This window comes from Pteropus alecto, unplaced genomic scaffold (genome assembly GCF_000325575.1).
Source record: "Pteropus alecto unplaced genomic scaffold, ASM32557v1 scaffold86, whole genome shotgun sequence".
In the NCBI taxonomy this organism is placed as follows: Eukaryota; Metazoa; Chordata; class Mammalia; order Chiroptera; family Pteropodidae; genus Pteropus; species Pteropus alecto.
This window is the reverse complement of record NW_006442109.1, coordinates 25,463,577-25,477,874: the sequence shown is the minus strand read 5'-3', so window position 1 is coordinate 25,477,874 and position 14,298 is coordinate 25,463,577. Positions and strand designations below refer to the sequence as shown.

The window sequence follows — 14,298 nt, the reverse complement described above, 5'->3', positions numbered from 1 at the left end:
CAGTGAAACTGAAGATATACAAACAGAAATTATCCAATCTGAACAACAGGCTGAAAAAAAGATTGAGAAAAAATTGAACAAAGCCTCAGGAACTTGTGAGATACTAATAAAAGTTCTAAGATTCATGTTATTGAAGTCCCAGAAGGAGAGGAGTAAGAGCATGGAACTGAAAAATATTTGAAAAAATGTCTGAAAAGCACCTAAATTTGGCGAAACACACAAACCTACACATTCGAGAAGTTCAGTGAACCCTAAATAAGGTAAACCCAAAGAAATACATGCCCAGTCACATTATAATCTAACTGCTGAAGACTAAAGAGAGAAAAAATTTTTGAAAGAAAACAGAAAAATGCATTATCTATAGGGGAAAAATGATTCAAATGAATGCAAATTATTCATCATATGCCATGGAGGTCAAAAGGAAGTGCTACAACATTTTTAAGTGCTGAAAGAAAATAATGAATTTTCTAAATCCAGCAAAAATCTTCAGAAATGAAAGTGAAAGAGAGATTCTTAGATGAAGAAAAACAAAGAATCTCTTGGCTGAAAGCAAAAATTATAGTATTGTTTGACAGGGTTTCTAACGTATTTAGATATAATAAGACATCTAGGATGTAAAGGGAGAGAAGTAAAGTGGCCTACATGTGGTAAGGGTTCTGCATTCCACTTGAGGTGGTAAAATACTGACTTTAAGCAGACTGAAAAGTTAATAATGTATAATAATGTAATCCCCAAAGCAAACAAAAACTATACAAAGATAATTAAATAAACTAAAATGGAAGACTAAATAAAAAAAATGTTCAAATAACTTAAAAGGCAAGAAAAAAGGTTTCCTCAAAAAACCACAAACCACCAAAATTCACCCAAGATGAAAAAGAACCTGATTTATCATACAACTATGAAAGAAATTAAATTCATAGTTAAAAAGCTTCCAAAATAGAAAGCTTCAGGTTCAGATAGTTTTACTGGTAAATTATACTGAACATTTAAAGAGGAGAGAGCATTTTCCAACTAATGAAACCAGCATTATCCTGATACAAAAATGAAAAAAGGAAAAGACAGTATAAAAGAAAAGTACAGATTAATATTCCTCGTGAACATAAATGCAAAAAATTACAGCAAAATAGCAAATTGATTTCAGTAATATATCAAAAAGAATAATGTACCATAATCAAATGGGGTTTATCCTGGGAATATAAAGTTGGGTTTATATTAAAAAATCAATTAATGTAATCTATCATATTAATAGTCTAAAGAAGAAAAAAAAACCATATCAATGGATACACAAAACATGACAGAATTCAACACTGATGCATGATAAAAAACAAAAAACAAAAAACTCAACAGACTAAGAATAGAAGGGAATGTCCTCAATATAATGAAGCACCTACGGGTAATATCATACTTAATGATGAAAAACTGAAGGCTTTTTCCCAAAGACCTGCAACAAGGCAAGGACACTCACTCTGACCATTTCTATCCAACATCGTACTGGAAGACTTAGCCAGTGCAATAAAACAAGAAACTTAAGAAACAAAAGGCATACAGATTGGAAAGGAAGAAATAAAAGAAATAAAACTGTCTCTGTTCATAGACATGATTGTCTGTAGAAAATCCCAAGGAATCTATGAGTAAACTCCTAGGATAAGCAAGTTTAGCAAGGTCACAGGATACGAGGTTAATTGTACATTAATGTGTATAGAAATATAATAAATATGATAAAAATATAAGAATCAACCATATTCCTATACTCTATCAATGTACAATCAGAAACATGATTATTTGTACAGAATAAGTTTCAATGAACTAGTTCTATGTCAGATGGATTCCCTCTAATTTTGATACACAGCTACTTAAAAGACAGGTGTTTCCACTTCATTGACTAGTTATACCTAGTTTATGGATTACCTCAAAAAGAGTTGCTATCCCCTTAATTTAGAGTAACTATTACATCAAAAGAGACTCTTTTCTTCCGGGAGAGAGTGTCAATACACCAGTTAGGACTCAGGGCAGTTGATTTCCTTTACTTACTGCTTGAGACTTTCCTTAGAGGAATGTGAGGTTCTTCTTCTTCCTCCAGCAGCTCAGCACTCTGTAGGAGGGCATGGATTTCTGGATGGAGGTCATCCACACTAGCTTCTCCTGAAGCCAGTGCTCTGCAGTGCAATACCAAGGCAACATCTTGGTTATAGAAATGAAAATACCGGCATACTCTACTTGCTTCATGCACACAGCCATCATCCAACAGGCGCCCAATCAAAAAGTTTAGCGACTTCTGCTCCTTCCAATCCAGTCTGTCCTCACAAGTCTCTTTGGATGGAAGGCCATTAAGTTCTAAATATTTTGATGTGTTCAGAGCAGCCAACTTGGAGAATGAAAACTCACTGGCTAAGCTATCAAAGGAAAGCTCACCACTAATTGAGATCTGTTGAGAAAATCTGGGCTCCATTTCTTCCTGGTGTCCTCTGAGGGTGTGCCGGGTGATACGGCAGAGCCAGATCTGCTTCTCCAGCTCCTCCAACTTCTCCACAGGTACAAGGTCCTCCTGAGCAAGCCAGTGTCCTGCCAGGGTGAGCAGCAGATGGCGCTCCTCAATGCTGCTCGGTCCCTCCTCAGTTGGGTACTCACAGGCCACAAGGGCCTGGGCTGAGAAAAAGGAAGTAGCTGCTTTGCTTGAAATGGAATTTTTCTTAAAAGTCTCATGGCATTTTTTCCAGAAGTCAATTCTTGCTTGTTTCAGGGACCACTGGTCAATGTGCTTTAAGGTCTGCATTTCCTGTATTACCTGTGAAATTTAACAAAGTGAATCAGCCCTTCCTAAGATAAAGAAGTATCATTAATGCTATTGTTCCCTAGGTATACCATTCATTCATTCATTCATGCATGCATGCATGCACCTACAGCACCTGGTCTTCCTAGGTGGTCTCTCATCTAAGTACTAACCAGGCTCGACCTTGCTTAGCTTCCAAGATCAGACGAGATCAGGTAAGTTCAGGGTGGCTTGGCCACAGACTAGACTGTATTTTTAAAAACCAAATCAAGTAAGAGAACATGAGACTTGGCTTCAGATGATCCTGGGTATTTTATCTCGAAAGTTAAGGTATGACAAACAATTCTAAATTTATCTAATTGAATGGGGTTCAAAGAGAAGCCACCTTACATTTAATTCTATTCAAAGGAAAATTGTTGTAGCATATCCTTGTAAGCTAACCTTATACATAAAGCATTCATTCTTCAATCATGGGCAACCTAGGCTCTTCCATTTCTAAAACTAATGTGTCAAAAGTAAAAGAAAGCCTCATTTCCTATAAATTACATATCTCATTTGATTCTTTGTTTAATGCTGGTTCAAAAAGCTAAGATTTTAAATAAAAGACTTACGTTACCTCTTCAATAACCAAGTTGTCCACAGGTAACTCAGCTAATTCTGCTACTCTCCTGGCTAAAGCAAATTGTCCATTTGTCTCCAGTTTTTCCAAAACAGATCTACATTCGTGCTGAAAATTCTCAAGGCTATAGGTGGTTATAATTACACGATTAATGGCTATGGATGTATCCTTCAAAATCTGGCTAAGGACATACAGTTTCTTTACATCTGGACCTGTGCCAAAGAGAAGAGGATATAAACATTTAATCAATAAAATGCCAGTATGGTAGTTCAAGAGTAACTAAATATCAGGAGGTAAATATGTTTAACATAATAATGTGTTTAAAGGAAAAACAAAAACCTTTTTTTCTACTTTGGTTGACTAGAAGAGGAAGCCATAGGCAGCACCTATACAGTAAAAACAATCAGAGATCGGCCCATGGATCAATCAAGGCATCTGGCTTTAAACACAGGGCAAAAGTTGGTGGCCTACCATGTAGTAGCAACTCAGTCAACCATGGGAAGATTTCATCATCCATTCAGGTTAGTTCTATCTCTTTCTGAATTTTTCTCCTACCTTTAACAAATTTGTTTTTATGATTGTTCACTCATTCATTCGATGCAGGCATCATGTGGATTAAGACACAGAACAGTTGAAACTGTAGTTGGTCAACAGCCAAAATTCTACTGTCACACATTGTATTCAGAATGGAGCATCACTTGCTCCTCCTCCATTTATCTACTTAACCCAGCTGAGCTCTTCTTGATGTCCTTGGGAAATTCTTACCATCGGTAATATAGGAATTCTCTGCTGACAACTTATGTGGCTGAGTTCGCTCCCACTGTCTATGTAGAGCTTATGTGTGCCCTACCATAAAGGAGGGAAAAACATTCTACAGGAGCTTACTCCCAATGTCACCTGCTGGACTGCCATTTAATTTATGTAGTTCCAGGGACAGTGAGACATTCTGCACAATAACCACCAGTGTAAACATGTTGGGTTTCTTTGCTGGCATCATATAAAACACAGGTTTTTTAAAAAACGTGTTTCTTTTCTCTAAGCACATACATGGTACACATACACACAAATATTCTATAAAAATAAAAATAATTTAATAATATGAATAAAAGCATTATAGTAATATTAACAATGTAGACAATTCTTGTAATTCTTCAAGGATAGAGGAACGCAAGAAAACAGGAAATAATTCATTTATGAAAAGAATTAAAATTACTAAAGATCAATGAAAGCATCTATATGTTAAGAGGATATACTCTTTGGTCTACATAGTTATCTTCTATACACTACAGTTACGAAATACCCGTTTTTTCCCAGTCATCAGCCCCACTGCCTGTAACACTGGCACTGAGCCTAGCATTCTGTTAGTATTCTGTGCAAATCTGAGTTCTCCAGGTGAACATCTGTGAATTTAAATAAGATAAAATAACCCTAGTAGTAAAAATGTCAGGATCTAGTTATAAAAGAATAACACTATCATTCAACAAAAATTTGAAATTATCAAACAAGCAGAAAAGAGGGTAAGGCAATAATGGTTTCATTCAATAAACAAAAAGCTTAAAGACTGCCAATGCAAAAAATAAGCACAATTTATCTCAGAAACCTTCAAAATGAATTAGGCACCCCTGAAACAAGTCTATGACCCTGAGCAGTGACGACATGTTAAGGTTACTTGTCAGAGAGAAAAAAATGATAGTGACAAGGTAATGTAGAGGCTAGCCAGGAGGGAACGTAGCTATCTGACAACTGCTTAGCATGAGTAGACAGTTCTATGTTATGCTATATCCATCCTGTTGTGCTATGTTTTGAAAGCTTTAACCATAACTGAAGTTTTGTAACTTCTTCATACCCCGTTATGGACTGTAAATGTAGTGTTATATAGCATATGAATTTTAATTTCCTGCATGTCCTTCTAAATTTTTTCGAGATTAAGAAAGCTGCCTTTTATTTTTAATTTTATTATTAGTTTCAAGTATACAGTACATTGGTTAGACATTTATATAGTTTATAAAACGATCCCCCTAATTGCCCTTTATCTCCTCTGGCTCTCCACCTAGCCATTACATTAATGAAAAGCTAACTTCTTAACAGTGATTTAACTGCGAGGACTGTCTTACCATGAGAGAAGAGATGCTCTATTCCAACAAACAGCTGTAAAAGCTTCCCCAGCTCATACTGGGTCCTACACTGTTGTAGCATTAGCTTCAAAAGAAAACACACCTGCTCCTTCAGCCATGGGAAAGGGATGACAGTGTGGACACTTGCGGCTGCTGTTTCAAGCTATGAAAAAATGAGAGAGTCAGTGAAAGTGGTTTCACAAGAACAGCGAATCAAAACTTCCAAATGTGGGACTATCTAAAAACCGAAGGCACCATCAAAAGTCATCTCCTATCACAAAGAGAGATGCTTCTTTAGGTCCTTTCCAAATGGCAGGAATCAGCTGTGTGGCTCAGAAGAGTGACAAAAATAAGCCCTCCTCAGCAGCTGTGTAGTTTGTTTCTTTGTGGGGCATTCTAGTGTAGAGAACTGTGTGTATCAAAGTCAAAAAATGAGAAAGAGACCTGAAAACTAACTATGGAGTGAACTGATACAAATACACCCAGTTACTGAAAGTCGAACTAATGGCCCTGTGAGTTGCTGTGAAATTAACCAGACGTGTTTCACTTAAGGGCTTCTCGGAGAAGGCTCTAGGCCTGCCCTGAGGTCCAGAAGATTTGAAATTCATATATAAAACCCTCTTAGAAAGACCTGCTTAACATTACCCAGCTCGTTCTACTAGTTTGCCTGTAGTTTATACGATCACTAGAGAAGGATCTCAATTAAGAAGCCTGGATTTATGTCATTTCAATCAAATGCTAAAAATATTAATAAGAAAATAGCCCCAAGTAGCATGCTTCTTTAGTTGGAATTAGAGCCTGACTTCTTAGTCTTTATTTACTTGTTTACCTACCTCTTTTGCTCTAAGAAGAGGGACTACACCAGGCAGATGACAGAACTGGTTAAAGGTAAAAATATATGGAAGGTCTGAGGCAAGGATGGAGTAGCTGCATTGCCCCTCTGTAGGAGTCTGGAGCAGGGGCAGTTAGGCATAAGTAAGAAGATATCTAGCAGGATCTAAATGTAAAAGGCGAAACTACAAAACTCCTAGGAGATAACAAAGGAGAACTCTTAGATGGCCTTGGGTATCGTAGTGCCTTTTTAGATAGAACACCAAAGATATAATCTATGAAATAAATAATTTACAAGCTGGAATTCATTAAAATTAAACACTTCTGCTTTACAAAAGACAAGGTCAAGAGAATTAGAAAACAAGCCACAGAATGAGAGAAAATATCTGCAAAAGATATATCTGATAAAGAACTATTATCCAAAATATACAAATAACTCTTCAAACAATAAGAAAACAACTCTATTAAAAAAATGGGCTAAAGACCTTAAGACTCCTCACCACGGAAGATATACAGATAACAAATAAGCAAATGAAAAAATGCTCATCCTCATATATCCTCGGGGAAATGCAAATTAAAATAACAATGACATATCACAACATACCTATTAGAATGGCCAAAATTTAGAACACTGACAACACCAAAGGCTGACAAGGATGTGGAGCCACAGGAACTCTAAGTCATCGCTTGTAAAAATACAAAATGGTACAGCCTCTTTGGAAGACAGTCTGGCAGTTTCTTAAAAAACAAAACTCACTTTTATACTATATGATCTAGCAATCATGCTCTTTGGTATTTACCTAAAGGAGTTGAAAACTTAAGTCCACACAAAAACTTGAACATAGATGTTCAAAGCAGCTTTATTCATAACTGCCAAAATGTGGAAGCAATAAAGATGTCCTTCAGTAGGTGAATGGACAGACTACAGTATACCCAGAAAATGTAATATTATTCAATATTAAAAAGAAATGAGCTATCGACTGATGAAAAGACATGGAGGAAACTTAAATACATATTACTAAGTAAAAGAATCCAATCTGAGAAGTCTACTTTCTATATGGTTCTAATCATACCCCATTCTGGAAAAGGTAAAACTATGGAGACAGTAAAAAGGTCAACCAGGGGTTGGGGGTGGGGAGGGATGACTAGGCATAGCACAGAGGATCTTTAGGGCATTGAAAATACTCTGTATTACAATGATAGAGATATGTCATTACACATTTGTCCAAACGTATACCCAAAGAATGTACAACACCAAGAGTGAACCTTAAAGGAAACTATGGACTTTGGGTGATTTGATATGTCAATGCATTCATCTTGGTAACAAATGGACCACTCTGGTAAGTGCTATTGATAATGGGAGAGGGTGTGCATGCATGGAGGTAGGGGGTATATGGGAAATCTCTGTGCTTGCCTCTCAATTCTGTTGTGAACTGAAACTACTCTAAAAAATAACTTCCTTAAAAATAAGGAAGGAGGCAGAGTAGAAAGCACCAGCAATCTGTCTCCCCACTAGATATCAACTGCACTGGCAGAATCTGTCTGATGCAACTATTTTAGAAGGCTTGCAACTTTTGTAGTAAGACTTGGAAGGTAAATTGCAATAATTTCAGCCAACTATGGCTTCACTGGTGAATTCTACATCAAACATTTAAAATACTAATACCAATCTTTCTCAAACTTTTCTCAAATACTGAAGAGGAGGGAACACTGCCTAACTTATTCTATGAAACTAATATAATGTTGATACCAAAGACAAAGACACTACAAGAAAACTACATACCAATATCGTTTACAAACATTGATGCAAAAAATCTTCAACAAAATACTAGCAAACTGAATTCATCAGCATATTGAAAGGATTATACACCATTAACAAATAGAATTTATTCCTGGAATGCAAGGATATTTCAAAGTACAAAAATCTATCAATGTATATGTCACATCATATACATCATGAACAGAATGAAAGAAAAAAACCCACATGATCATCTCAATTAATGCAGGAAAGTTTCTGATAAAATTCAACACAATTTCATGACAAAAACACCAAACAAACTAGGACTAGAAGGAAACTACCTCCATAAAATAAAAGCCATATGTGAAAAACCCATAGTGAACATCAGACTCAATGGTGAAAGACCAAAAGCAGTCCTCTAAGGTCAGAAACTAGGGAAGGATGCCCACTTTCACCACTTCTCTTCAACACACTACTGGAAGTTCTAGCCAGAGCATTTAGGCACGAAAAGGAAAAAAAGGCATCCAAATTGGAAAGAAAGAAATAAAATTATCTCTGCACATGATATAATGTAATATTGAGAAAACTCTGAAGGTTCCATAAAAAAAAAACTTAGAGTAAATGAATGTAGCAAAGTAGCAGCAAAGTCAACACACAAAAATCAGTTTCATTTCTATATACAAACAATGAACGATCTGAAGAGGAAATTATAAAAATAATTCCATTTCCAAAAACAAACAAAATACTTAGGAATTCACTTAACCAAGGAGGTGAAATACTCATACAATGAAAATAACAAGACGGTACTGAAAGAAATTAAAGACATAAATAAAAGGAAACATATCTCATGTTCATAGAAGCCTTAATAATGTCTAAATGTCAATACTGTCCAAAGCAATCTACGGATTCAACGCAATCCCTATTAAAATCCCAATGATGATGTTTACAGAAATAAAAAATCCATCCTAAAATCATATAGAATCTTAAGAGATCCCAAATAGCCAAACAAACTTGAGGAAGAACAAAACTACAGGACTCATCCTTCATGAATTTAAAACTTACAATAAAGTGACAGTAATCAAAATAGTGTGATATTAGGATTAAGACAGACATACACACCAATGGAATAAAATAAAAAGCCCAGAAGTAAATCCTTGCATATATGGTCAAATAATTTTTGACAAGGGTGCCAAGTTCAATGAGGAAAGGGCAGTCTTTTCAACAAATGTTGAACCGTTACCGAACAAGATATACAAAAATTAACTCCAAATAGACCTAGAACAATAAAACCCCTTGAAGAAAACATAGGACAAAAATTTCACAACACTAGATGTGGCAATGATCTCTTAAATGATACCAAAGGTGCAGATAACAGAAGAAAAAATAAAAAATCGGACATCATGAAAATTTTTAAATTTTGTGCATAAAAAGACACTATCAACAGAGTAAAAAGGCAACCCACAGAGAAAATATTTGAAAGTCATATCTGGTATGAGGTTAATATCCAGAATATACAGAGAATTCCTAAAACTCAACAACAAAAAACAACCTGATTCAAAAATGGGCAAAGGACTTGAATAGACATTTCTCCGAAGAAGATATACAAATGGCCAATAAGTATATGAAAAGATGCTCAACATCACTAATCATTAGGGAAATGCAAATCAAAACTACAATGAGACATCAGCTCACACTCAGTACACTCCTATCAAAAAAAACAGAAGACAAGTGTTGGCAAGAATACAGAGAAACTGGAATCCTTGTGTACTGTGGGATGTAAAATGGTTCAGCCACTGTGGAAAACGGTATGGTGGTTCCTCAAAATACTAAAAACATAACTACCATATCATCTAGCAATTCCATTTCTGAATAGATACCCCCAAAAAATTGAAAGCAGGGCCTTGGAGAGATATTTGTACACTATGTTCATAGTAGCACTATTCACAAGAGCTAAAACGTGGAAGCAACCCAAATGTCCATCGATGGAAGAACAGATTAGCAAAATGTGGTATACACATACCATGGAATATTATTCAGCATTAAAAAGGAAGGAAATCCTGGCATATGCTATAACAGATGAACTTTGAGGACATTATGCTAAGTGAAATAAGCTAGTCACAAAAAGATAAATATTGTATGATTCCACTTATATGAGGTAGAGAGTAGTCAAAATCATAAAGACAGAAAGCAGAATGGTGGTTGTCAAGGGCTAGGGAAGTTATTGTTTAATGGGTAGAGAGTTTCAGTTTTATAAGATAAAAAGAGCTGTGGGAATGAGTGATGATGACTGTACAACAATGTGATTGTATTTAATATCACTGATTTGTACACTTAAAAATGGCTAAGATGGTAAATGTTTTATGTATTTCACCACAATAAAAAAGAAGGTATCTGCTAGCCCCAGTCATGGAGAGTGACAGATCAAAGCAACTGATGTCTCTATTTTCTGTGATTTAGGAACCTCAGGCATATTTGAATAACTGACTCTGCATTTTCAAATAATAACTTTGAAATCATTACAATTAAGACCAATGTGATTGAGAGCAAAAGCCTATCCTGAGTTTTTACTGTGATATATTTGTTTGGTAGAATCAGTATATAGTTTTGTCTCATTTATCAGAGCTCTTTTGGGGTAGAGAAGACAAAAGTACTGAAATCCCAAACAGGACTAAGGCACATTTCTTTTCCTGTTTTATAACTTCCTTTTTTCCATGTGGTTAATTAGCTTAGTATGAAAAATAGGACTGAAGAAAGCGTCTGATAGGTAAAGCCTAAAATTGACCACAAGGCTCAGCATCATTTGGACAGGGACCATGAAGAGTGTTGATGGAAAAAGCCATTATTCTCTGTCACAGTGAATAAAGCAGTATTAAACACCCTTCACACCCAACACTGCTAGAACTATCTTGGATTGGCTGAATGTGGCCCATGTACCACCATACTCCTCTCTAGCATCCATAGCAGATACCATTAATCCCTTTCTCAGTGAGCCTGGTTGCAGCATCAGGATATTGATCAGAGTTATAGCACATTAGATGAAACCTTTCTGTCATCCCTGACAACTAAGGTTTATAAGTAAGGCCACTGCAACTGCTGCCCTGCCTCCCCATCTCTGAAACAGTACAAATGATTTAGTCTGAATTATGCCACGTAACAGCTATTCGCCTGCTGCCACATCTTGACTACTAGCAGACAACAAGCCACTATAAGGAATTTCACATCAGCAAGAAAGAGCATGATCACTCCAACTTACAGTTTCGAGGTTCTTCTGGAACTCCAGTAATTTGGCTTCGGCTTCCTTATAATTCTTGAAGAACATACACAGTTCATACATCTCCATCATCAATAGTAATGGGGAATCCTTTGAAGAGTTTGAATGAAATTACAAAATCCTGAACTTAATACTATTTTCTCATGAATAATGCCAATGTAAGAAGAGATTAAAGTAAAAAACCAAATACTATCAGCTTCATAGTAGAATTAAATTGCACATGTTAAAAAGGAAGGAAATTAAATTTATACTTCTTTTTCCTTTTGGAAAAAGATACTTAGTCCAGGTATACCACTTGACAGTTCATTTTTTGTCTAGTCTGTACCTGGTCTACCACACATGAGCAGGAGACAGTCCACTAGATGGTGCTAGGACACTTCTATATACACTCCCGGATAATGGGCTCCACTGACTCGCCAATCTATTGCTGCTGTCTAGCATCGATCCATACAGTTCCATCACTTTAGTGGGAGCTTTTCAGTCAGAGGACAGGAGTTTGGGAATTAGACGGTATGGATCTGAACTGTAAGTACACAACTTACTAAAGTACTTAGAGACCCTGGGTTTATTCAGTTCTGTAAAAGCCTTAGTTTATTACTCTGTAAAATGAGGATAAGACCACTTCATAGTATCCTCATATACCATTATCTTTATATAGAATTATTGTGAGAAGTGACTAAAATAATGTATTAGAAAGTACTTTACTAAATTAATGGTAGTTCTAATATTTGCTGTTGGCTTAATAGAAAAAAGTCAGTGTGAGATACTCTGAAATAACCCTTTTAAACTTAGGAAAGAAATGAAGTACTATTACTACCTTAAAGAAAAGTTGGAAACCTCTGATGAGAGTTTTGCTCTTCTGCCTTGTTAATAAAGTTCTCCAGATGACTGAGAGGTCCTCAAGGTCCCAAGTGTGGCCCTCCACTGAGCCTTGAATGTGTCCCATTGCTTCAGCTGCAACACTGTCCTCCACAGAAGTGATGATCCAAACACAGAGACAGGGAATAGCACTGGCATCCTGTCAATGGGTAAGAACTTTTCAAAATAAAACAACCACCAGGCCTGGATTTCCTGACAGAGGAAGTTTCCAACAATGCTACAACTATGGATAGCTTTTGCTTGTTTAGAACAAGTCACCTCACTAAATTGGTTAAATGGCTTAAAAAACCTTCAAACATGAACAACCAAGGAATGAACAACCAAGGAATTCTTATAAACCATGTAGCGTATGGCAGGTCAAAGGGCCAAGAGATTGAGAGGATATATGTGGAAGTCAGGAAAGTACTAAGTATAAGAAAACATAACTACCCTCCACAGAACTGCTGATCAAGGGACTGTCTAGAGTATCCCTCTTCCCAGCTCAGAGAAAGTAGCAGTCTACCAAAGCATCTTTCTCTCTGACTGCCAACCGGCTACCAAGGCTCTATTTTAAATTATTAAATGTCAAGGCACAACATACAACTAGATGGCCTGGATCCTAACCTGGAGAAGCATAAGAAGTTGCAGCTACCTTGGAAACATATGCTAGAGTCTTATTGTCATCTCCCGCACTCCCCCCATCCAAGTCCTCTCTAATTATCAGCCTTCCCTGTCCCTCCCCAATCTTTCTATTGTTATCTGGGTCCTTAATTTAGGCTTCTCATGATCCTCACCTGGAGACATGAGGCCAGAACACTAAGAACAGGGGCCTGTTGTTTCACTGCTTCAGCCAGGAGCCAGCACCAGGAGTGTGGCTCCTCTGAGCACTGAAGCAGAATTTCGAAAAAATCAGTCATCTCTTCTTTGCTTCTCTGGAGTTCCTTGGGGGGCTTGATGCAGACTTGATCATTGTCCATTCTGGAGTTGGACACTGAAGACAAGTTCTCAAAAGCCAGCTTTAAATGGTCTTGAAGGACAGGGCTAAAATATTGGAGAAGGGATTTCACCTAGAAAACATATTAGAAGATTAAAACTGACAACCAAGTTTCAATTTTAGCTGGACCTGAAAATGTTAGAAAAAAACATAGGCAAGTTTATTTTTTTTGCAACCTGAATTGTGTCAAAGGTGACCATATAATTTTACAAAGTTGTCTGTTGCTTTTGAGTGAATTTCCACATGCAATCTGGAGTTATAAAACTCTTCATCTCTTTAGTACTAATGACCAGTCCTTTGTCAACTAGTCAACTAGTCCGTTGTCTGAAGCCAACCTACTGAAATTTTAATAAAAATAATAGTATCATATCGAACAAAAGCCTTCGTGCTCACAAAAGAAAGAACATTATTTTTCATCCAAGTAGTATTCCAATATCCTCCTCTTCTTGATAAACTGGCAACAGTCAGTGGCTTACCTCCTCTGGATGGTAATTATGGATCTGGCTGTGAATAATGAACTGTAACCAATCATTTGCTTTGGCACATTCTCTAAGGTAAGATGTGCTCAGTTTCATATTGTGGAGCCTGCAGAACTGTACCACTAATGCCCATTGGCTGCTAGATTCACTGGATAACCTACAATTGGGGGTGCGAGTGGTAGAGAAAAAAAAACTTGTTAAAATATCGCTTTAGTTTCTAACTAAAAAACTAGTAAAAATTAAATAAATTGAATTACAGTATATTCTCTAGAATAAACAAACTATTTTATAACTATTATGAAAACAAAATAGCATTTAATAATACAACTTGAAACTGCTATAAATCTAATCTGGCATCTTAACTATATAGTATATTCTCTAAAAAGTCTTTCAACAAATAGCAAATATTTATTAGACTGCTTTGAAAAAAATAAAAAAGGGCTCTTACCCATAATTCACAATAGCTTTCTTAGCATGTTGGCACAATTCATTCCTTTTATCAATAAAGTACCTACCAAACTAGCTATGTACAATTTTTAGGAGAATTAAAATAGTCACTCAAGAAATTTTCTGAGTGTTAATTTTTTCATGATTCACTTTAGCAATCAGAGTCCTGAAAGGTGC

At 36.2% G+C, this 14,298-nt stretch overlaps 1 protein-coding gene and 1 pseudogene across 3 annotated transcripts in view; both read right to left on the bottom strand.

Moving 5' to 3' along the window:
• The window catches only part of SPG11 (SPG11, spatacsin vesicle trafficking associated), a 73,676-nt gene that overhangs the window by 19,241 nt on the left and 40,137 nt on the right, over positions 1-14,298 (bottom strand). For all 3 annotated transcript variants that reach the window (XM_015595893.2, XM_015595892.2, XM_006920418.3), the window contains exons 24-30: positions 13,672-13,831; positions 12,996-13,268; positions 12,161-12,361; positions 11,326-11,433; positions 5,504-5,666; positions 3,387-3,601; positions 2,032-2,785 (exon numbers count right to left, since the gene is read on the bottom strand). In XM_015595893.2, coding sequence (XP_015451379.1) covers positions 2,032-2,785; positions 3,387-3,601; positions 5,504-5,666; positions 11,326-11,433; positions 12,161-12,361; positions 12,996-13,268; positions 13,672-13,831 — 1,874 coding nt within the window. The remainder of the gene's footprint in view (positions 1-2,031; positions 2,786-3,386; positions 3,602-5,503; positions 5,667-11,325; positions 11,434-12,160; positions 12,362-12,995; positions 13,269-13,671; positions 13,832-14,298) is intronic.
• LOC112469814 lies at positions 2,895-3,013 on the bottom strand (annotated as a pseudogene).